The following is a 25,510-nucleotide window of genomic DNA, read 5'->3' as shown; positions in this document are numbered from 1 at the left end:
TGACAGGATGTAACAGCTAATCATTTTTTGGGACTGTGAAAGGTTTGTTCACTTTGTAAAAAGACACACACACACCACACACATACACACGTTGTCCTCAATACACACACAAACACACTCTCTCAGGTGTAGCGATAAAGGAGCTACGTGCGTCAGTGTGGTGTGACGTCTGTTCACTGCATCATCATTGCTTTATGGCAGAAAAGATGAGTAAAGAATGACAATCTTTCTTTCTCTTTCTCTCCTCTCCATTATTCTCTCTCTCTCTGTCCTTCTCCCTCCCTCCTCTTTGTTTCCTTTCCCGCGTCACTCCCTTCCTGCGTCTCGGTCTCCCTCTCCTCCTTTCTGTCTTCCTCTCTCTGTCTCTCTCTCTCTGTCTATAGTCTTCGGGCACCAGTGTGACCGTGGACATTGCGGTGATGGGTGAGGCCCATGGGCTGATCTCAGACCTGCTGGCGGACCCCTCGCTGCCCCCTAACACCTGCAGCTCTCTGAAGGCCGTCAGCAACCTCCTCAGCACCCAGATCAGCCTCCAGCCGCTGCACCGGCCTCGCATCCCTGCAGACACACACACCTGCTCCGACTCCGAGGAGGGGCCCGAAAAAGCAGAGAAGCTGGCCATTCCAAAGGTAGGTGTTCTGAAAAAGTTCTTGTGTCCGTCTTGATGGGTTTGATGTAATATACAATGACTGGTTTACAATTTCAAAACAAAAGAATGCTGAGGACTGAGGACAATGCACACACGCACACACACACACACACACACTCACTGACAAATACACTCATATTATCCAGAGAGCAAATACTTGGATTGAAATCAAGTGCAAGGGGTTTGATAAACACATGTGCACACACACACACACACACACACACACACACACACACAGACAGACAGACAGACAGACAGACACACACACACACACACAGGTGTACCTCACCCTGCATACATCATCCCCATTTCACCCCTCGATGCTGGCGTGGCACGGGGCCCTAATGTAGCTGACAATGACGCACAGGCTTCCAGAGGGCTTTTTAATGTTTTACAAGGCCAGTGCTTCAAAATGTATGCAGGCACTTAAGACGGCAGGGAAACTAAATAAAGCGTGTGATGCTATGCAGGATAGCCTACCAGGAAAGTGACTAGCAGCTTAAACACTGCCTGAGCACACTCCACTGCTCAGCCCATCTAGTGGAACTCAATGAGATGCTGCCTCATTCTAGCTCATTGGGGGATTTGTGGGTCTGTGTGTGGCAATTTAAAGTTGGTGATTTGGCTCAATTGTGCCGTCGTACAGCATTTGTGCTGCTCTGACATAAGGACAGAAACAGCAGTTAAATAATGGTAATCATAAATATGATTACCATTGATTGAAGTGAATTTGTTTGTCACCTTTTGACCAACTTTACTGGAGAGTAAAATACTTTGGCTCTTCTTGGTAAAGTCCAGTTTAAAATTTTAACTTTAGTTTTTAGTTTGGTTTTACTGTTATTTTTACTTTTGCCCATGGTTTTAGTAATTTGCTTTTTATTCAACAAAGACATTCGGAGAGCTTTCATTTGATGTACAAAACAAATTTTTGCCCACAGTGCAACTGCAGCCATTCTGGGTCCTGGTTGGCATTCTAACTCTCTGTCTAGTCTTTAGCAGCATTCCCAGACATTGAACACTCTTCTGTTGCATAGATTTATCCAATAGTTCACCCAAAAAACATTTTGTCATTATTTACTCACCCAGGAGTTAGTTAGCACAGCTCCGTGTCAGCCTTCTCCAAATAACCGACATGACCGGGAATTGGTTCTTTAGAGTTCCAAAAAGGGCAAACAACTGTAGGTTCCTTTTCTCTATCGAAGTCGGACATTTTTATTTCTTTGTTTGAAAGTCAGGTAAGTAAGCGGTTATAAGTCACTTGGAGAAGAGCTTTTTCTGTTTGTGTGATGTAGACCTCTGCGGAGGAGTGTACACAGGGAAATGGGGAAGGGTCGTATGTTCACGTTGAGTAGAACGCAATTCTGAAATCAACAGTTTTAGTGAAGACTCATGCTAAATACTTGTCTAAATAAAGGTCTTTTGGATTCACATTGCAATTGTTTGGCTTCAGAACACTTGGCTTATGCTTGAGCTATTCAGAGTAATTTTATGGTTATTTTTTTCCCTTTTTGGAACTCTACAGAACCGATTCCTGTTCACTTCAATTATTTTGGAAAAGGCTGACCTGTGAACTGTGCTAGCACTCACACCGCTGATCACACCACATTACTGGGATATTAGACTGTCATTCTCTTTTGATCACTGAATTTCTCTGTCTCTCTCTCTCTGTCTCTCTCAGACACACACAGTATTGTAGATCTTTTCATCAGATTTCCTCCCTCACCAAAGGAGAGAAGTATAGCATAGAAGTGTTGTGTGCGTGTGCATGGCAAATATGTAGATGTCTGTATTAATGTGTGTGGTTGTCTGCCTAAGAAGTGAACAGGCAGAGAGGAATGGACATGATTTTCCTCAATAGCATGAGACATTTGATACTCTGCTGCCCTCTATATCCCACTCTCACCCCATGAGCTTCACACAGCACACTCAACGGCCTGTCAGGCTGCATCTCTGTTTATGTGCTTGTGTACGTCAGAATCTGTGTGTGTGTGTCTGTGTGTGTGTGTGTGTGTGTGTGTGTGTGTGTGTTGTTTTTGTGCATGTGACCCTGATAGAATAACAAACCAACTGCAATAAAATACCAACCGACAAATAACTGGGTTTAGCTCATGGCTTTACAACAAAATCTACAACACTGGATAGACTGACACCACAGGGGATACTAGCAAGTCTCCCTTCTGCTTACCATTCTATCTCTCATATGCTTCTGAAAAATACAGGAATGGGCAGAGAGAATAAATATGGCAACCTCCTATATTGATGTCATTATTGTTTTTTTCAATGCTCCCAAAAAGTTACATTTGTTGAAGTAAAACTGTGACAATAACGTTTTAACCAAACATGGTCTTGGTCACCTACAGCGAGTGGACAATCCTCTTTTCTTCATTTGATTGCTGTTTTTGTTTGCTCCTATGTAGAGCATTTTGGATGTGCGTAAAACCTTTCAAATTTTCCATTACTTTTTTCCATGCCCATACCTGTTTAAGTGTAAGTGTAAAGCGTCATCTACTCTTGTCAGCTTGTAGTGCCCAGAAGGAATCTAGGAATCTAGACAGTCACCATCTTTTTCAACAAAGTGTAAAAGTGTTAAACCTTTCCCCTGGCTTTCTGTCAATCACGCCTGTCATCTCATTTTCTGAACAACCACCATGCTTACATACACCTGTAGATAGTCAGGCCTGAACTGCAGGATTGATATCTTTCTCGTGACATTGTTTTAAAGGAATAGTTCACCCAAAAATGAAAATTCTGTCATCATCTACTCACCCTCATGCCAAATGAAACACAGGTGAAATTTGTTAGTCCATATAACACACAGGGAGGCTGCCAGCACAACTTGGTAGCAGCCTTCTCCAAAACAACTGAAGTCAATGGGGACCTGTTCTTTAGAGTTCCAAAACAAAAACAGCCAAACAATCACACTGTGAATAGAAAGACCTATACACCATTATTTGTTGCAAATCAATCAGCTGTAGTTAAGATTTGCACTAAATTATGGTGTAAATATACTGTAGGTCTTTTTGGAACTCTGAAGAACTGGTCCCCACTGACTTCAGTAGTTTTGGAGAAGACTGCTATGGAGTTGTGATGGCAACCTCCCTGTGTGTGATATGGACAAACTTCACCTGTGTTTCAACTGGCATGAGGGTGAGTAGATGATGACAGAATTTTCATTTTTGGGTGAACTATTCCTTTAACTCTTCAGTCCCTAATAACATACCGGCATTTTTCTGTCACGTTCAAACAGTATAAGAACTATCATGGCTAAAGTTATATAGTGAAGACATATGAACAGTACAAGCAATGCTACATAGATTGGATCTTATATGTTGTTGATTTCAAAACCAGTTGTTCATATTAGACATGTTTGAAAGAATTTATAGTTTTATTTGAAGAAATATCCAATAAGATGCAGCTTTTGGTGGCCTACAAATCCACTTGCTTGTTACATTCTTTCTAAGGCCTAGGCACTCTGTTTGGTCGTATTTGCCTCATCTACTCCGTGTGAAACTACTGTGTGTGTGCATATATGTGTTTGCAGCGTCTCAGGCGGAGCTTGCCCCCAGGTCTGTTGAGGAGGATCTCGTCAACTTGGACCACCACCACCTCGGCCACAGGGCTGCCCACCATCGAGCCAGGGCCGGTACGCCGAGACCGCTCAGCCAGCATCAAACACACCACAGACAGGTAATGTTCAATAGGTCAATAGTTGGAACTGAACTGGAACTGAATTCAATAACGTGCTTCGTTTTGAGCTTGTATACAACTGGGATTGAACATTTGACAAAAGAGGTCTGTGAGACATTTTTATTTATCTCATTGTCTGTTTCATTATGTTGAACCAGTGAATCATGGAACAATTCTGTGATGCTGACCATCTCTAAGAGCCGCTCCATGTCTGCTTCCTGTGCCGCCTCTGCCACCTCCAACCACCTCTACAACAAACCACTGGGAAGACCAGGTGTGTGTGTGTGAGTGTGTGTGTAGGTGTGTGTGTGTGTGTGTGTGTGTCTGTGTGTCTGTGTGCGGGCGCACGTGTGAATGAACATGTGACAGAAAGGCTTGAGTACAGGTAAAATTACTTGTATAAAAATCTACGTAGGTAAAAGTAAAAAAAATAGCTTATTTAAAATGTGTTAAGTACAAGTTACTGATTTATTTTTTAATAAAAGAGAACATTGTTACACGTGATCGTTTCTATGCAATGCTAAAAGGCCGAGAGGACACTTCAAACTACATTCTTTTAACTGGGAAAAAATAAGTTATATAAAAGTAAACCCAGATTAATTTACTCTTCTTGGCTGATGGACCGTTCACTGCAAATGGCTCCACATTTTGCCAATTTACAACTGGCCAGTTTCTGATGCAAAACAAAGTGGACTCTGTACTGGATGTTATTCAAAATGTAGCAAAGTACAATACTTAAGTCAACACATACTTCAAAGTTAAACTACAGATTCAAAAAGTACTCAAAAAGGATATATTTACACAAAAAGCTACTCAATTACAGTAATGAGAGTAATTGTAATTAATTACTTTCACTGTCATTGAACACTCAGTTCCTTAAAAAAATCTTATTTGAAGCATCCAGAACATCAGAGCCAGTCATTTCCATAGAGCAACAGTGTCCCTCTCTTTTCCAGGTTTCCCCCCCTCCAACATATCACCTCTAGGCTCTCCATGCCCGTCTCCTCCCACCCAGGGGACCCCGGTGTCCAGCCCCACCGTCAAGACGTTTTCAGTGCAGCTGCCGGAGCCCACCGGGCCCCTGACAGAGCGGGCCCCCGGCTCTGTGGCCCCCAGGAGCCACCACAGAGCCTTAACTCACAGCCAGAGCGCCCCGAGCTCCACCACCCCCCACTGGAGGCCTCCAACGCTCTGCAGCAGGTAACGTACGTGCCAACACACACACACACACACACACACACACACAGACACTCACACATACTACATACATGCTGAAACTTTATTTATTACTTCTATTTTGATTTATTTAATCAATACTACACTGGTTGCCCTTATGGATTGATTCAAAGCAATGCCTGAAATTTATTTTTCAAAATGGGGGGGAATTCCCCCCTTAAATGCTTCACATAGGGGGGATCTATACACTTTGGGAGCTTAACTACAGGTCTTACATTGTCCTATTATATATAAGGCGCAGCACCATACATTTTACAAATCGAGCAGTTCATTTCACCGTTAAGTTCGAGCCACGGATATATTCTGAGTTACCCTGAAACTTGTCTTTGGACTGCTGCTTCTTAGTAACGTTACCGTTACCTGTCTGAGGATCCGGAGGATTAACCTTGTTAACGTTGACATCACTGGTACTGCCGTTTGCGCTAGTCCTTTCGGGGTCTGGTGTTTTTTTCTGAGCGGGTTCCCCTTTTTTTCATTCTGAATGAAATCATTCCGAAAGAAGATTGCCACGCAAGTGTTTACATGAGCGCTAAATATAACGATCGCATTAAGATGTGCGTTTACATGCTCCACAGTATGTAATCAGAATAAAAGTTTCTGACATGCGCAAAACACCGAATCCAGCACTCTAACATGGGCTTAGGTTTTTAAAAGATGGACCTGCATCAGTTATTTCTTTACTGCTGTTCTTTTTGATGAAGCAACAGTTTTATCAAAATATAGCCTACGATGATTGGGTCCATTTGTAATTTTCGTTGGCTGAACATTATTGGACATCGCTGTAAATGTGTGCGGGAATTTCCTGCATTATAAGTGCTAGATTTGCGGGAATTGATGAAATTATTCGCAATACCCGCAATCCCGCACTGAAATTCAGCCCCTGCAAAGGTTACATGTTGATAGGCGATTCCACATAAGATATGTTTTTATTTAATTTTATTTTATTTTATTTTAGTATTTCCCTGGGTTTCAGTGGAGAGGTTTAGTTTTGGCATGAAAAAGTTCAGATTTAAAGATAATGAATATCTGTGCAAAATATCAGCAATTGAAAAGTTCAATCAAAGATGATCAGCATCAGCTTTCAAAAACCCATATTGGCCCAACCATAACACATACCACAAACATACATAGGGAGTTTGGAGTGACTTGATGGAGCTTAGCTATAAACTAAAAAGTGTTGCTGAATGAGACAGGAGATATTAGTGTCTCATACGTGTGTGCATGTGTGCGCTCCTTTGTGTGTGTGTCGATTCATCAGTCTCTTACCAAAGAACAGGAACAACCTCCAGTTATCAACAGAGAGAGAAGAGGAGATAGAGGGAGAGACGTGGGTCAGGATGTATCAGCATGTCTCTTCTGAATGTGTCGGTGTTCGTCTGCTCTTTCTCTGTTAGCTGCGGCAGGCCATTCAACAATCGGCTAAACCATGGGGTAGAATCCGTCGATAAAGGAGACAGAATACCCCACCCAGGTAAGCAGCATGCTACGGCCTGCAGGCATTTACAGCCGCTGTTGGATTTCATGCTTATGTATCCATTGCGACCGAATAGGCTGCTCCTGTTACTGTAAGAACTGTCTTTGACTGGGCAAGGGAGTGTTACCCAGTAAGAGCAATGAGGCAAGCTGCAATATCTTCACTACCACTAAGCTGTCCATCCATGACCAAGCTAACTATGTGACAGGTTAATCTGCCAGGATAACAGTAATGCAGAAGCAATGAAAGGACAGTCAGACAGTCAGTTGTATTTTTGAAAACAACAGTGCAAAGAGTGAATTGTTCATGCATTTGTCAGTCTAGCACATTGGTAATCAAGAAATAAAATAAAATAAAACAGGGCAATGAAGCAGCAACTTCTGGTTTGATAGAAAAATAAGTGAATCCTACAGTAATGGAGGAACTGAACAAAAAAGAAAGCCTTCCGTATCGCTTCCAATCTATTAACAAAGCTCCAGAATTTAACCTCATTGATTATCATTGTCTTGTCTCTTTACAGTAGCTTGTGGTTTCTAGGTTGATTATGATTACTCAATTCACAGATACTGACCTTCCCCACTTTGGAAAAGGGTATCAGCAAACAGGTTACAGTAAATTTTGTAACATTTATAATTATAATCTCTGTTGTTTCCCCCAGATGAGCGAGCAGTAGCTTCATCAGACTACGACAGCACCTATGACAGCACCTATGAGACCAACCACAGTGACAGCAGTGACTTTGCACAGAATGAGGAGGAGGGAGAAGGAGGCAAGAAGCCCCCTGAAGCTCGGGAAGGGTGCAGGGAGTACCAGGCGGAGGGCATCGTTCTTCACCCCCTCCTACCCTCCCCAGAGGTACGCAGACAGAGAAGCTTCACTGTGGTAATGAGCGCAATAGGCTGTGGTGGAAGTTTTCTGTAATAAAAGAGACTTGGAGAGTAGAGTTGTCTTTCTGTCACCTTTATTGCCTGCAGACAAGGCACGATGCATTCACACCAGGTGTGATCAGCAAAGGGCCCCACCTCTGATTTGTCCACCCGTCTTATAATCAAGAAGTAGTCTGACACATTCTTATACTTGAAACATTATGCGATCAGGATGCACCTGTGCATAACAAAATCCAGTTCCAACCAGACACTCAAGGCCATCTCTGGTCAGAACCTTTGTTTATCTCAAACCGGTGGAGAATGGAAAATTACTGAAGACAAGGACAGCATTCAACTGAGAAATGTATCATGCTTGATACATGATGAACAGAGTGGCCAGGTTCCAGAGATAAAAGATTTAACAGCAGTTTGTACATTTCCACACAGAGATGAGTTCTCATAATAACACAAAGAGAGTACAGTACTGTACAGATATTAAAGAAATAAAAGACATAGAATAGTATAATACTGTAATTTCCTCCACATAGGCTCCATGAAATATTGGCTGCCACTTTAAGGTAGTGGGTAGCTCAAGAAGAATAGAAGTTCAGTTTCTATTGTTGTCCCTGATCTTTTGTTTTATTCTATCCCATGCTACTGTGAAACATACTATTATGTGCTTTTAATATGCTGTATATTACTGTAAGTACAATGAATACAGATTCTGTACAACTCCACAGCACATTTGTGGTTTTGCAAGTTACAGCTTGTAAAACTGCATTGCAACACATTGTAGTGCAAATATCAGCCATGATCCATGTCAGACAGGGTTGTGTATTGTCGTGAAAAGTCCTACCTTTTGGTAAAAAATAGATGTTGATATGAGTAGTCAAAGAGTAGTTCTTCATGAATACAAGAATAAGATTATGGAGGTTATGTGAAAATTACAGCGTGAATATTCATAGTTGAGGTTACATTTTCACAATGATAGAACTTTGATTCACTTTCATTAAGTAGATATTACTCAATAAACAACATGTTGAAAATGATTTCTCAAGTGCTGAAAACCGTGAAGTCTGATAATATACATGTATGGAGGAGTCGGTGTCTGATGTCTGACTGACCTAAATTTGCCGTGGTGACTGTGCTGTGGGGAAATGTATAAAGGATGAAAATGATCTCTCTACTGTACCTTCGTCTTTAATCCACAGGACAAGCCAATCTTGGCCCTGGAGACTCTGGTGATGTCAGAGCTGGAGCCTCTGATGACTCAACTCAACAGCTGGAATTTCCCCATTTTCAGTCTAATGGAGAAGACTCATGGCAAGACAGGCTGCATCCTTAGCCAGGTAATAACATTAATTAGCAAGGAGATGTGGCTACCCGTGTGACATTTGTTTTATGAGAGCCTATCAATATTGATTCAGTTAAAAGGAATTGATATTGATATGTGCATTTCCAAATATATCTAATTAGAAACAAAAGCACTAGCTATCAACCCAGACAGTAGGAAGAGAGAATTTATATCTTTAGCTTGCTGGAGACAATGCATGAAAAGCTAGCTATAAAAAAAAGCTATAAAAAAAACCTCTATAGCAAAGACTATGTGTCTAAGTTTGTGGATATTGTAACGGTACAGGGGAATCATTTGGGGATATGAGTGCATTTTCTGGTTCAGAACTTATGGCACTATATAAAATAAAGCATGTAAATGCACAAATACCAAACACCCTATTGAGTCCACAAAATCTGTCTCTCTTGTATTCTCAATGGAGCCAGTCCAGAAAGTGTGGTTTCTTTTGAAGACAGTTGTTATCAATTGAACTGTATTCGATCATAGGAGTATTAAAGGATGATCATAGATCATACATTAATTCAGATTTTGTGTGGATTTATCCTGTCTCCATTTCTCTGTCAGGTTAGTTAGATCCATAAGAGGTAGACTGCTGGAAGAGTAGTGGGAAGGAGATGTTGTGGAGAAAACACACAGCAAGACAAGTTGCTTCCACAAACGGGATGCTTCCACAAGCAACTGTAACTGAACAAACAAACACTGAACAAAAGGCTCTGAGATTACTAATGTTGGGCTTAGTTTGCCATCTACTGGCAAAAATGAAGCAGTAAGACTGCTAATTCATAAATTAGCATCCCAGTTGTGCTTTCCACCAGTCATACTGTACACACTGACATTTGTAGATCAATAGGGCCATTTGGTGATATAATTGAGCAGTGCAGGAATGACAGAAATTTCAGGAATGACAAAATATTTTTACATGGAGGGTCAAGACCCAAAATGTAACATGTGGTGGACAGTGATTATGTAGAAATGTAACAAATAGTTAGGCTTAATGTCATCCTTGTATTTGTTACTATATCTGATAACAAGCAAAGAATCTCAGAATCACTCCTCAGATGTAATGAAATCTCATCATGACAGACCAAATATCTTATCTCTCTTGAACCCTTTGGAGGACCAACAAGAATATTGTGTAATGACACTTGACCTGGCCCTGGTGTGAATAATACCATACCTCAATGCTAATATTAATTATGAATAGGTTAGGATTGTTATATTTTGTTTTTTCTTTTATCAATTATGATTATACATCTAAACCTCAACTGGGATTATTAATACTACTGATGATGTTTTTCTAGGTTTCCTACAGGCTATTTGAGGACACAGGTCTTTTTGAGACTTTCAAGATTCCTGTCCGAGAGTTCATGAACTACTTCCATGCTTTGGAGAACGGATACAGGGACATCCCCTGTGAGTAGAAGGTCCATGAGTTTATGAAACTGTTCAAGTGAAAAATTGCATCCATGATTACCTTTATCTGCCACAAGGTGGATGTATTGCTTTGTCAGTGAAATACTCTCAATAATAGGCCAACCTCCTGCCTTAGCAATTATTGGTGTCTGTTTGAATGCTCATATTGTCTATCACTTAGCAAACTACTGAGTATTCTATTTTGGGACATTTTGATGTTTAATTTCAGCAATAAATAAGAATTTCATATTTGATTTACATAGGTGTTTATATTGATTCATGTATTGACAGTGTGTATTCCCACTACCCTTATAAACTGCTCAGTAGGTAGCATGAGTTTTCAGAGGGGTTCAACAGCATCTGAAATGCTTCATGAAGGAATACACCAAGGTTTTGGGAGACTGGCTCGTTGGTCAACTTACCAGCTAAGTAATGAGAACATAGACACCAAAATCATCCATGTGTCCCCAGTAGATCATTCGCTCCAGTGCCCCTTGCTAACACTATGAATGATAGTATATGACTAGCATTATCCAAAGTATGAAGACTTACTTTTTAGTAATAGTGTTTATTATATGGCCTGTAGATTCATACATTTATTATATGGCCTGTAGATTCATACATTTTTAAAAATGAAGTATCATTAACTCGATATAGCTGATGTAGACAGGTTTACTTCAGGTAAGCACCCACATGTGCTGTGCAGTGATTTTTAGCTGAACACTGTCTCCCATTTCCCACCACAATCACTTCCTATGTAAAAGAAATATGATAAAAAAAAATAAAAAAAAATCAGTGCACTGTTTGAACTACCACCACTTTCCCTGGTGGTTCAAACAGCAAATTGATTTTTTATCATATTTCATACAAATTGCTGGGACCAATCTCCAACCCAAAACGGACAGATTTCTTTTTTCTCAATTTCTCATTTTTTTGAGATAATGACAGTCACCTGCTATCACTCAACACACAGTGTATGCTAAAGTGTTAACATGAAGCACTGGACTGAACAACCTACCAAGGAAACATTGATGATTTAGATATCTATGTTCTCATCACATAACAGGGAAGTTAACCAACAGGCCAACCTCCTAAAAACTTGGTGTATTCCTTTAAAACTCAAACTGCATACTAATTATAAAATAGTACGCAGTGTATTAAAAAACATCAATACATTAATCTCAAGCTGTAATAAGATACTGTAAGATTAAAGTTTAATGATCCCTGTAGGGAAATTGGATATGTAGCATGTAGCAACAAATAATAAGAATATAGAGAAGAATAAAAATATGCATTATGCAACGACATCTGTTGCCCTGTATAGTACGCTCTACAATGGGTTCATTCATATTTTTTCATATATTCATATTTTTGTTCCTTTCTCTTTCCTTCCTTTCCTTTATTTTTTGCCAATTTACTAGTATCAAACTTCAGAATGTTCTAAGCTAGTATACTCAAAGGCCAACCGAGTAGCAGCCAGTATGAGATTTCATCAGTGCAGTCTTACCACCCTCCAGTGGTTTGACTTGGTATTTTGTCTTTATCTCCCCAGACCACAACCGGATCCATGCCACTGACGTGCTGCACGCTGTCTGGTACCTCACCACTCAGCCTGTGCCGGGCCTGCCCACCTTGCTGACCGAGAACGGTACACACACTGGTGAGGACCTATGATACATGTAGCAAGGCAGTCACATGATCACATACACACGCACTCTCACTCTCTTTCACACACACACATGCAAACACATTTAAGCATGGCAGACAGTCAGGCACCCGGCCAGGCAGACAGACAAACACAGACAGGCGAGCAAAACAAGCAGTAGGCACACAAACAGAAAAGGGGAAAGAAACAGGCATTTTCATTGGCTCAGCCCAAGTCTTGGTAGAACTAAAATATAATCAGTTTAGAGAAGCTAGTCCGTTCCATGCACGTTTAACATGAATAATAACCTACCCACTTATTGAATGTAATTGGTAGTTTTTCACCTCAAAACACAAAAATCGAGATATGTCAACTACAAAAAATATTTATTTATTATTTTCTGTGTTATTCAGGGGATTTTCAGCTGTACAGAAGAAAATAAGAGGTTTCAGCAGGCAAAGAGCTGCTTTAACAGCTTTCCCTAAACGACGATGCATCTCTTTTCAGCAATGTGGGTTAGAGTTAGGGTTAGGGTTAGTTAGTTAGTTACATTCATAGTATTCATAGTCAGAAGTGGGATGTTTCCCATCACCAAGTCAGAAAAATACAGCTTGAACTGCCACTGAACTCAGGAATACTGAATGGGAAAGTCAGGATTTTTTGCAATATCCCCAAGACATAGAATTTGAGTAATGTCAAATTAATCCATGTTCCTGCTTCACAGGTGTAAAGCATGACACCTCAGTTGGTGTGTGTAGCATTTGGTCAAACAAAATAGTGTATCTTGAAACGAAATGATGAATGTCTTAACCATGTTTTTACAGGTCATATATAGCTTACATAAGCCTCTCTCAGGCTTGTAGAGTTTGTTCTCTGACCTATTTTCTCCTGCCGGACTCCTTCCACGTTTTCTTTGATGCAAGTTCATCAAGTAAATTCCAGACCTGTAGCCACTTTCAGAATGCAAGAGGTGCTTGCCAGACAGGATCTGTGGGACCGGTTCATGGATAACATTGTTCACATAAATAGGTGCTTCCGAACAGGATCAGCACCCTGGTGGTCTGAAGGTGGAGCTGAAGGCACGGAGCCTTCACTACACTGATTCATACAGTTCTACTGGCCTTCATTCTGGGACACGCTCCACATCAACTGCAAATGCATTTGTACAAATTCCAAATTAAATTTCGGAGCCTCAGGGTCAGCTAATGTCCAACTCAATTCTACTGTTAGTGTCTTCCATTTGTCCATTTGTGGACATATCCAGCTCTCTGGAAAGTAGTGATGGTGAGCATGTTTAACTACTAACTTAACAAGTAAGCAGATTAAATTAAGCAAAGTTTTCCTGCCGTTTGGTTTGGAAGGTTTTCATTATGGTGTATAAAACCTAGAAGGGTATGTGGACCAAGATTTCTCACGGGCCACATCTATGTGATCTGTGTGATCTGTTAGTTTGGGGACTAGCCTCAGTGCAAGCTAGTGGCCACCAATCATAATCTACACCATGTGTTCACTCAAAGCAGCGAGTACATGCAGATCAAGAATGAACACTTCGCTTTGTATCGCTTCGCTCCCTCACAGGCTCGGCCTTTTGGGGATTTGCAGTAATCTGATTGAATAACCAATATATTTTTTTGAGGTCTTTATTGTACAGACAGGCCAGAGTAAACACAGCTGTCCTGACAAATTTTGCACAGACTGTCTAGCAGGGGGCCAAGTTGTGCGTGCCAGTGTGTGTGTGTGTGTGTGTGTGTGTGTGAGTGAATATGTACCTTATGGAGGTACACACACACACACACACACACACACCTCTTGTACTGTGTAATCTCCCTTACAGTCTGTCTATGTGCTTCTCTGCCTGTCTTTTTGCATATCTGTTTCCGAAACTGCATTGGCCGCCACAGGAAACATAAATGGATATTTTCAGACACACAGACATGTGGTCTCTCTTTCTTGTTCTCTCTTTATTGTCTAACTGTCTTTATAGTTTAGCTCTGTACTCGCTCTTCTTTTTATCGTCTACTTGCTCTTTTGAGTTCTGACTCCATCTTGCTTTTTGATCATTTAAACTCTAAAGCTGTGAGCCAACTTATCTGAGCAACAAATCTTCTGAAACCTCTTTCCTATTCCTTACCCTTTTCCCCAGGGGGTTACGCAACATCTTTCAAAATTAGATATTCACTATTCAGATACACATTCAGCACTCATTACTACAATATATGCCATTTAACCCACATACTCTGAGAATGCTTTAGAATAACCATTTTAGATAACTGTTACTCAGACTATCTTATGTTACTTAGCAAAGCTTTTGTAGTATAACATACAGTAACTTTTAGAATGCCATTTGATAGTGATTTATCCACAATAATTAAGGGTTGCATTTACTTTTCCCATGGCCTGTTTATGGGTCCTAAACCAGAGTTTGATTTACATACACCATCATTTACATACACCATTGTTTATATACAGTACATACACCATTGTTTATATACAGTATATCTTACAATGTCACAGTGTGATAGCAACCCGTAGGCCTTGCAAGTTGTCCTCTGTCATCACAAGTCATTATTTCTCTTCTCTCCTGTTGTTGATTGATGTTGTTGTGTCACTTATGATTCATTGGTAAACTGTCAACAACATCCTGGTGCACCGATGAAATGAGAGAAAATGTGGACTGTCCCTTCCTGAATAAAAAATCCTACAGCACCTTAGTAGGATAGTTAGTAGTAGGATAGCCCCAGGCAAAAATGTATTTGATTGTAGAATATTTTAATTAATCAATTTATGAAATCAGTAATGAGGCAACAGTAATGAGGCAACAGTATTTCAACAGCGACCACCATCACTGAATGGTGCTTGACATGTTTTCTCACTGTGCCCGTAGACTCAGAGAATGGCATCACTCCTGGCGCCACAGGCTTCCTGGTATCCAAGATTTGCTCTGTGCTGGAGGCGGGCTATGCCTCCCTGGCTGGTCTTATCCCTGCACTGGAGCTCATGGCCCTGTATGTAGCTGCTGCCATGCACGACTATGACCACCCCGGAAGAACTAACGCCTTTCTGGTAGCCACCAGTGCACCACAGGTAAATATAGGACTGCTCCAGTGGCCCTGGAACTATTATACTCAATCAATGATGGATCGACGGACAGATGGACAGATATATAGACTGATGCATAATGAAGATAATCTAAGTGTCATGAGAAACAAGGGCTGCTCCGATTGGGATGTATTTATTTCTAATCAATACAATCATCATTTTGTTTTGGGGGTTTTTCAATAAGAAAATGATGAATAAAGTCAATATACTTGTCAGTATAACCAACACAATTCAATTTTTAACTGTCAGGAAAGAGATGCCTAACACATTAATTTGGCTTTGTGCATGAGGATGAATTAGTCAGTTGCAAATGTATTATTTAGTAGGCACAAGTTGGGGCAGCTGGAGGAAGGAGCCTAGGGACTGGAAAATGCAAGCAGACCTACCCCAGCAACATACAGTCTCAACAGAGACAGGTCTCTTTACTTTGTAGAGCTTAATGTGCCACAGGAAGATGTGGTAGAAGATGCATATGACAGGAAGCTCAGATATATTGAACTAGGTTGAATGGCGAGGCTGGAAAGCCAGCATTTGCTCTGTGGAGGCTGGGTGCCATGGATTTGTAGCCACATCCATTATCAGTTTATTCAGGGAGTTAGAGATTCGTGGTCAGGGTTTATGTCAGAAACCAGACCAGAAGCAGCCGAAAAGAGTAGGCAGTAGCTGAACAGAAATGACACCAGACAAGACAGGCATTTATGTATCATGTGATGGCACAGATATGGTAACAGAAATTGGTCACGAAACACCATTCTCAGCTCCTGGTGTAACTGATTTACATACTTAAGTCTATTGTACAATTTTTTATTGATAAAATTTGGTTCCTGAACTGCTGAGCGGGTAAAATTGAAGTCAGCATGGTTAGTTATCCCCTTAGTCTATTCTTGTTGACATGGATAGTAAGGTTGGAAATTATTGAATGAGATGTTGTGGGCTACGCATAAATCTAAGTATATACAGTATTGAATAGACGAGTACATGTCTGATCAGTGTTGAGAGCAGGTGTGGAGCTGTCTAGCTCTTGGACACCATAATGTCTTCTGAAGGTGTCATTGACCTAATTCAACAGAACCTTTGTGATAGTAGGTGCCCACTTTATAACCCCAATTATATAGCTCTCACCACCGCCTTTCCTCTGACATCTAAAATAGGTGCTCACCCTAAGTGGCACAAATTCTGGTTACATCATCAGGCCTCGTGGTCCCTAGGGTGCTCACCCGAAAGGAGAGTGCCTTAGGGAGAGGGCCTAAGAAGCACAAGGGCTGGTTACATCAGATGCTATGTGTTGGTACCTGTTCTTGCTCCTGTACCTGTATGGAGGCGTGTGTGCTGAGAAATTAAAATGCTCTACCAAAGTGGAATATATCTTTAGGTTTATCTTTAGTTTATCTCTTTGACTTGAACATTAGTTTCATATTCTCCTCTCTGTTTTCCTCTGCAGGCCGTTCTCTATAATGACCGTTCGGTCCTGGAAAACCACCATGCAGCTTCAGCATGGAACTTATTCATGTCTCGACCCGAGTATAACTTCCTGGCTAACCTTGAACATGTAGAGTTCAAACGCTTCCGCTTCCTAGTCATCGAAGCCATCCTGGCCACCGACCTCAAGAAACACTTTGACTTCCTGGCAGAGTTCAATGCAAAGGTAAACAAAGTCATATATTATCTCTTCTGATGAGTCTTGCTTTGTTAAATTTTGCTTAACTCTTGTGTAATGTAAAGTCCTGGTCCTGTAATAAAAAAGATCTTTTCCCCAAAACCATCTCACCAGATTGTCCCAGATGTAAGTCAGTGATTAGATAACCAATCAGTAGGGAATTCTTTACAACGCATAATTGCAGTTCTCCTTTCTTCACAAATCCCTCTTGTGCTGTCTCCCCAGGTGGGTGATGAGGGAGTGTCAGGTATTGATTGGACCAACGAGAACGACCGACTGCTGGTGTGCCAGATGTGCATTAAGCTGGCGGATATTAACGGACCATTGAAGTGTAAGGAGCTGCACCTGCAGTGGACGGAGGGGATCGTCAACGAGTTCTATGAACAAGTATGGTTAAGAACCACCGTGATCCAACTGGCCGCAGTGGTCTTAGGGTGGGCTTGGGTTCAGGTTTGGCTTAGGATAAAAATATACAGTTTTTGTCAAAATTATTAGCACTCTTTGAGTCTGTAGAAAGAATCCAAAAGCATATCAACAGCCCACCACTCTGGACTACTTTGCAGCATGTACATGTGTTTAGAGTGCTGAGTTATGAATGTTTGTTTAGGTGGATGCTTGCTGACACAGGAGCTTCATCCCAGGTCGTCCTGTTGAGGGACAGGTTCCCTACTCACTGCCCCACCCTGCCTCCCCATAACACAAAAATACAGAATACAAAATATTCAGCGACATTATGCCTTACACACACCATTTGCATCACTCATTCTCTCTCAACCTATTCATGATCCAAATTGGCTAAATGATTTTTCTACTGGATATTGTGAGGAATAGGAACGTCAGGAACAGGGTTCAAGATTAATTTGGTATATCCTGTAAGTCTCAAGGATTCAAGATTCAAGATTCAAGAGATTTATTTGTCACATGCATAATGGTACATGTACAACAGCAGTAAAATGGGGTTGACAACTGTGCAACTAGCGAACGTAATAACAGGATATCGATATAATAATATAAAGCTATATACAGGGAAAAATGAGTATCATAAAAGCTATATGTACATGGAAATTTGTGTGGACCATGTCAGGTCCTCAGAGATGTGAACTCCAAGGTACCTGTAGCTGCTCACTTTCTCTACCGGGGTCCCGTTGATCCTAAGTGATGTGTAGTGGATCCTCTGCTTCTCCCTCCTGAAGTCCACCACTATCTCCTTGGTCTTGGAGGCATTCAGGTCCAAGTTGTTGTCCTTACACCATAATGACAGCACCTCCACCTCATCCAGATAGGCTGTCTCGTTGTTATTGGAGATCAGACCTACCACCACTGTGTCATCTGCGAATTTCACAATGATGTTGGAGTTGTGTGTGGCTATGCAATCATAGGTGTAAAGAGAGTAGAGCAGTGGACTCAGGACGCAGCCTTGGGGGGGCACCGGTGTTGAGGGTTCGGGAATTGGAGGTGCAGTTTCCAATCTTCACCAGCTGCGATCTGTCAGTCAGGAAGCTCTGGACCCAGGAGCATAGTGAGGAGCTTAGCCCCAGGTCCCTGAGCTTGGTGATCAGTCTGAAGGGAACTATAGTGTTGAACGCCGAACTGTAATCAATGAACAGCAGGTAGTTCCCCTTTCTTATGTCCAGGTGGGAGAGGGTGGAGTGGAGGACATGGGAGATGGCGTCATCAGTACTCCTATTGGGGCGATAGGCAGAGATGAGCAGATGAAGTCTTTAATGAGTCTCTCAAAGCACTTCATCACCACAGAGGTCAGTGCTACAGGGCGATAGTCATTTAAGCAGGCCGGGTTGGTCTTCTTGGGAACAGGGATAGTGGTGGACACTTTGAAGCATGTGGGGATGACAGAGGGCCAGGGATAGGTTGAAAATAGAGGTAAACACTGGGGCTAGCTGGTCAACACATGATTTTAGCACCCGCCCAGGGATGCCATCTGGGCCAGCTGCTTAGGGGGGCTGCTTAGTGATCAATTCTCCCTCATTGTGTAATTGAATTTGCGTTTCCCCTGTGCAGAAATAGAACAGTCAGAACACTTACCTACTCCTTCATGAACCTGCTCTCTACTATGTTGGAAGTTAGACAGATGCCTGGCAACAGACCCCACTTTTAACTAACGATCCCTCTGATTCGTCAGTTCCACTGGGTGCCAAGCAACTCAGGAAGATAAAATCTGATTAGCCAGAGAGATATGATTACATCCCTAGCAACGGTATGTTTTAAGCAGAACAGGACTACTGTATTTAAGATGTCTAAGCCATAATTTACGCTATTTTATATAGTAAGAAAACAGAAATCAGATGACAAGGAGGCAGCATTTCAGGTCAACATCCATTCTATGCATTCTTCTCAAAATAAAAATATTTCCACTTGTTTACAGATAGGCAGCAAGACATTATTGCAAGTTACGCAAACGGAAAACCCATTATCAGCATATGTTCTGAATATTTAGTCCATTTTAATGAAGGGAAAATACGTACCCAGGATATGAGTACACTATGTCACAGCAAAAAATCTCTAATCAAGGCTGTGCTGATTGTTGGCGAAAACGTCCTCCGTCCTCTGGCCTCGTTCTGACACTTAGTATTCTATTTCACACAAACCCTCTGTTCAAATGTCATTATAGCTTTGAGAATCATGTGTGTCCTTTGAGCAAGAGGGGGTGGGGGGGCGGGTGAGAGAGGGAGAGAGACAGAGGGTGTGCGTATGTTTTTCTCTTCAGAGGGGAGACAGATGAACTAAATGTGTCATCCCAGACAGCATTCATTCACAGTCACACAGAAGCAGATCACAGGGATGGAACTGAGGCACTGAGCCAACGCACATGCACACACACATACACATACACACACACATAGACACACATGCATACACACACACACATATATGCATTCATGTTCTGCATTGCAACAGTCTAGTGCTCAAGATGGTAGTCAAGGTAGGACTGAAAATTTACACATCCTCAAATAGTAGAACATTGTCTGTCTTTGCTCTTCCATGCAAATCACCACATCTTAAATGACAAGTTTACTTTGACCGATTTAAATTAGTCGAGTACCTCACATCTGAGCCTCTTGGGAATGAAACGAAACATTCAGAATATTGAATGTTTTACAGTTACATAGTATATAAGAAATATACTCGGAAATTCCACAGTAGAGCACAATCAATTTGTAACATGATCCATTGTGACATCCACTCCTCCTTTTATCTGTAGTCTGTGTAGATCAGTCAGTTGATAAACAATTCTATCTCTCTCCTCTCTCTCTTTCTGTCTATTAGTTGATTTTCGATTTTATAGATTATGTTCTATATACCTGCCTCACCTACACACACACTCTGCCTCTTTCTGCCTCTCTCACACAAACTGCTAGTGCAGTCTACTGACGCCATCCAGGTTTCAGGTTGCCATAGCAATGGGAGCCCTTGTCCCTCCATCCTTTTAAAGCCTTGACATCAGAAAACACAGTAAAGCACGCAAAAAAAAAAAAAAAAGTATTACATCAAACATTGTGCAGCATGTTTGACACATTAGACACATTTTAATATCTGGTAACATAACAATTCTGAGTGATCAGCACCATCCCATGATTCATTTGTTTTCTGTTGCAAGCAATGTCTTTTGCTAGAATAGACATTGAACCAAAAAATATTTATTTTTTTAAAATGAAAACAGCTGTAGATGGCACTCAATAGAGTGCATACCTCTTCCAACGCTATGCAGTTGTCAAGATATACCAGTTCCACATGATGGATTTTCACCAAAAGTTAATCGTTTCTTCCATGCCCCATTACCAATTTGTTTCACATCAGGAAATGCACACACTTTCATGACTGGACCTGAAATGGGACATGAAATCTGCCTGTTCAAAGTCTATCCATTTTAAGCATTTTAACTGATTATCACAACACATGGCCAATCAGCTCTATATGTTTAGTTTCCATTAGTGCTGCCCTTCTACAACTGGACCAAGTTTTGGAAAAATTGGCCAGGCAGATATGTCTAAACTGGAAATGAGCTCTCTAGTGCCTCCATGTTGTTTGATTGGGCCAATAATGGAGAGTTTGCCTCTTCTTATGTCTGCTGATATATCGGCACACAAAGTTTGATGATGTTAGGTGAATCTGTTATCAATTATATGCCTTTTTGTTGGCCAGTTGGTATAAAGTTAATCAGTTCTTCCTTGCCCCATTACCAATCTTTCCAATAAGTTTTGTACAAATCCACTCATAGGTTTTTGAGATATCCTGCTAACAGACAAACAAAACAGACAGATTGGGGCAAAAAAATAAGGAGGTAATTATGTCCCCAATAATGGAGGTAAATATGGCGGATGTGGCTTCAATTTGTATAAACATGAGCAGTGCCACTGGGAACTGCTCAGAAGAATCAGCCAGAGAAGACATCCCAGTCATCCTGGTCGTGTTATATATACATTTTGCTTGGTTTCTTTATCATTGTAGATGTACATGAGAAGGCAAATAATCCTGCACCCTTGACCCAAGGATGAGGAAAGGAGCAACTTGGCTCAACTGTTATGCAACTGACTCCTCAAGTATAGGATTAAATACATCTGATAGGTTGAGGGGAGCCAGAGTTGGGTTTTTTCCCTGGCCTATATTGGATAATCACTTTGAATAATCATGTTAGTTCACATCCTGTGATGGACTGGAAGCCTGTGTTTCCGTGCCTTCCGCCCAATGCATGCTGGGATAGGCTGCAGCCCTGTGACCATGAATAGGAATAAGCCGGTATGGAAAATTAATGAATGAATGAAAGTTATTAGCGCTGACCTTGCCATCTCCAGGAGATGAGTGAACCAACACCGTGACAGAAAACGCCCTGACACGTTACATAGCCACCGCCACTGAGGGAAGAGTCTGCTGGTGTTCCCATTGTTTTGATTAAAACCTACAGATTAGCCGTAGTTTGAGAGGATATTATTCTATTTGTGGTCGTCTTGACCCACTTTCAAGAGACTGTTCCCAGAGGCAGCGTGTATCTGGAACTCTTTCTGCTTGCCAGTGTAGCTGTGCCAAGGATCTAAATCTTGTACCATTTTATATGCGAAACAGAGCATGTATGAAAAGCATGTATGAAAATAAGGTCTTTTCAAGACAATAAAAGAAATTGTAAAAATGTTACTCCTTTCAGCCTGCTCAGGTGGCTCTTTGCCCAAGGAAAAATAATACTTCTGCATTTCAAATTATCATTTTAAATAAATCAACATGAATCAGGGCTTATCTATGATAAAAAACAAAAACAATATTTGTAAATCTGCTTTTGATGAGTAAACATGCTCAGAATAATTCTGCATAAACTAGGCACAGTGTTATTCAATTTTTAAATTAATTCATGTGCCTATTTTTAATGCTTTTATTTTGTAAACAACATAATAATTTTGGTATGCAATCCAGCAACAAAGCAAACAGAATCTAGTAACCTAATTTGGAGCTTTTCTTGCATTGGGTTTGCATGGGGAAACACCCTATCATTTATCATCTATCACTTTACTCTATCATCCATAAAGTCTAATGCATTTTCCTTCCTTACTTTAAGAAACTTTTCCTTAATATATTGTCAAATCAGATCAAAAACTTTGCCAAGTTTGAGGTCAAATATCTCACAGATTTTAAGAATTGATATTCAGCAGACTGAAATCTGCTTACAGATTTTGCGTTGGTGGTGAGCCATTTCTCATGATTTTTTTTTTTTTTTTTTGTCCTGGAGCTATAAAAAATATGGGGCAGTGGCATACAATGTTATCTCTCTGTTATAATATCAATCTCATCAACATATAATAAAGTTGCTCTGTTTTCCAGGACATTGATATTTTATCTTTTTTCGTGTATTTGACATTGCATTTGCCATGTTTGTCCTACCCACGATGCACCTTTCTAGGGAGACGAAGAGGCAAGCCTTGGCCTTCCCATCAGCCCATTCATGGACCGCTCGGCGCCGCAGCTGGCTAAGCTACAGGAGTCCTTCATCACTCACATTGTGGGACCTCTCTGCTCCTCCTACGACTCTGCTGCACTCATGCCTGGATGCTGGGTTGACCCTCCTGAGGGAGAGACAGAGGGAGAGGAGGTGGAGGGAGGACAAGACACAGAGGAGGAAGAGGAAGATATGCCGGAGGAAGATGCATCAACAAGTTCTGAGACCTCCCGTATGTCAACCTCATAAATATTCATACTTCAGAAAATCTCTCATTCTTTGAGTTTCTGGTAAATGATTTTTTTGTTATGTGTTGTCTCTAATCATATCTACCTCAGTGGGTATGGATTCAGATCGCATCACCTAATGCAGTAGGGAAGGAAGATAAGTACTACATTTTGACGAAATTGTGACATTTATGCTCTTTCTTGGTGGGACCTGATGAGATTTGACTGAACTTGAAGGTTTTGGTCTTGCGGGGAAGGATTTTTCACCTAATCACTTGGGTTCAGATCAAGTTACAATTAAAAAAACAAAAACAAAAAAAAACTATTTGTGAAATTTTGTTAGGTTGGGGCTCAGCAAAGCCAATTAATCATTGGGTTTGGTGTGAGTTAAGGTAGAATTTTGGGTGATTTGGGTTCGGCCAAGCTCTGTCCTGAGTTAATAACTATCCTGTACCACTTCTCTTGTCCTATCTTCACTGTGTGGCACTAAATGAAACACTCAAGAAGATGCAATAGGGTGGTATTGTTTTTCAATATGAAGCGGTGGTTCAAAAGTATTGTGCAAGAGAGCACAGTATAATCATAAAGTATTTGCATCCTGTGGTACTTGTCTAACTTGTCTAACTTTCTCCTTCCCTGTCTTTGTCCTTTCCTGGCTTGGTGTCTCACAGAGCAGCAAAAAACAAAGGAGGAGAGCAGGAGGAAAGTGTTTTGCCAGATCACACAGCACCTTCTGGAGAATCATGAAATGTGGAAAAGAGTCATCGCTACAGAAACCCAGGAGCAGGCCCCGAGAGAAGACCCTAACTGCATCAGCGGCCCCAACGATCCAATCACAGCCATTCACGAAGAAGAGGAGGAGCCAGCAAGCAAAGAGGAGGGGCCAATTAATGGCCAAGAGGAAGGGGAAGAGGTGCAGGCTATAGAGGAAGAGGAAGCCTTTCCCCATTCAGAGACTTCAGGGGAAAAAGAGGAGGAGCCAGAGTGATATGATAAACTTTGACTTTCTCTTGAACCAGGAATCCTGAACACTGTCTAAAAAAAAATGTTTGTTTCTTTCCAAACTAAACTCTTGATACGGTAGCCAGCACATCACTTTGACACAACACTGTAGAAGATGTTTTGGGTAATATGTGCCTAACAAAAACAGGGTTAGAGGATAGGGATGATGTGTGCCGAGTGTGTCTAATAAGGGGAGGTGGGATGAGCAAGGGATGGAGTGAAGAAGGAGTAAGGAGGAAGAAGAGGAAGAGGATGAACGTGGAGTGTACGTCTGGTGTTTGTTTTATTCTGGATCAGGTGCCCTGTCTATTGCCCTGCCCTCACCCAGGCTGTCCATCCTGCAGTATGGGCCAAGTGAACAGATTCACTCAACCGGTGAATAACAAACTATCACAAGCCCCCACTGTCTCGTTGCTCCCATGCTCTCAGCACACTGTGGAGTCACCCGGCTGGTCCTGGATGTGCAACAAGCTCCTTCTCCTTCAAGACAATGGGATGAAAGCCAGGGAAAAAGCTGTCTCCGCTGGGGCTCAGCCTTGTGGATTTCAGAGGGAGACAGAAAAAAGGGCCAGTTTTAGTACATTGTGTATACAGACACACGTACACACAGACACACACACACACACAGGCACCACACACACAAGCACACACACACACACACACACACACACACACACAAAGCTACAGTAGAAACACATTCCATGCTCGGAACAGAATAGGAAGTTTAACAAAGAACCCTGTTGCTCTAAAAAGCTTTATTCTTGCTCAAGGAAAAACATACAAAACAATGTTTTGTTCATGTCACACAATGTTTGTTCTCAGTCCCATGTTTCTCCCCCTCTGCTCCCTTTGTGTCTAAAAGTCAGTCCAGCACACCTACACAGTTCCAGGCCACTCAGCTCAACTCAGGAAGACAGAAACCCGTAGAGTGAGAGAGAGACAGACCAGATTTGTAGAACTTGCAGTGTCCTTGTCCTTTTACATGGCATCGCTCAAACAGAAAGGTTTTTTTTCTGTACTGTTTGTTTTAATGCTATTGATTTGTTTCTGTCCCTAGAGACAAGACAGTACTTTTTTATTTACGTTAAAGGATTTTTTTTCATTGCTTTTCTTTTCAATATCCCCTGGTTCCCTAGGGAACCACAAACGGAAAACATATATATATTGATCAGCATCGTCCTTATATGTCAGAATACTATTGCAGGGTCTTTCAGTGCCAGTGTCCCTCTAACTACTAAAGCAGATCCCTCTCACCATATA

At 41.3% G+C, this 25,510-nt stretch overlaps 1 protein-coding gene across 1 annotated transcript in view; it reads left to right on the top strand.

Moving 5' to 3' along the window:
* The window catches only part of LOC139655162 (cGMP-inhibited 3',5'-cyclic phosphodiesterase 3A-like), a 32,774-nt gene extending 8,538 nt beyond the window's left edge, over positions 1 to 24,236 (top strand). The window contains exons 2-15 of the mRNA XM_071532498.1: positions 384 to 629; positions 4,191 to 4,336; positions 4,495 to 4,610; positions 5,293 to 5,536; positions 6,967 to 7,043; positions 7,705 to 7,901; positions 9,124 to 9,261; positions 10,568 to 10,679; positions 12,232 to 12,339; positions 15,209 to 15,408; positions 16,865 to 17,068; positions 17,306 to 17,467; positions 22,986 to 23,253; positions 23,920 to 24,236. Of these exons, the coding sequence (XP_071388599.1) occupies positions 384 to 629; positions 4,191 to 4,336; positions 4,495 to 4,610; positions 5,293 to 5,536; positions 6,967 to 7,043; positions 7,705 to 7,901; positions 9,124 to 9,261; positions 10,568 to 10,679; positions 12,232 to 12,339; positions 15,209 to 15,408; positions 16,865 to 17,068; positions 17,306 to 17,467; positions 22,986 to 23,253; positions 23,920 to 24,236 (2,535 nt within the window). The remainder of the gene's footprint in view (positions 1 to 383; positions 630 to 4,190; positions 4,337 to 4,494; positions 4,611 to 5,292; positions 5,537 to 6,966; positions 7,044 to 7,704; positions 7,902 to 9,123; positions 9,262 to 10,567; positions 10,680 to 12,231; positions 12,340 to 15,208; positions 15,409 to 16,864; positions 17,069 to 17,305; positions 17,468 to 22,985; positions 23,254 to 23,919) is intronic.
* The last annotated feature ends 1,274 nt before the right edge of the window (positions 24,237 to 25,510 follow it).

Source organism: Centroberyx affinis, unplaced genomic scaffold, assembly GCF_046629955.1.
Source record: "Centroberyx affinis isolate AG114_WGS23_722 - 3 ecotype Tasmania unplaced genomic scaffold, CSIRO-AGI_Caff_v1 ptg002193l_1, whole genome shotgun sequence".
Classification (NCBI taxonomy): Eukaryota; Metazoa; Chordata; class Actinopteri; order Beryciformes; family Berycidae; genus Centroberyx; species Centroberyx affinis.
The sequence above is the reverse complement of the archived record's forward strand: the minus strand, read 5'-3'. Positions and strand labels throughout refer to the sequence as shown.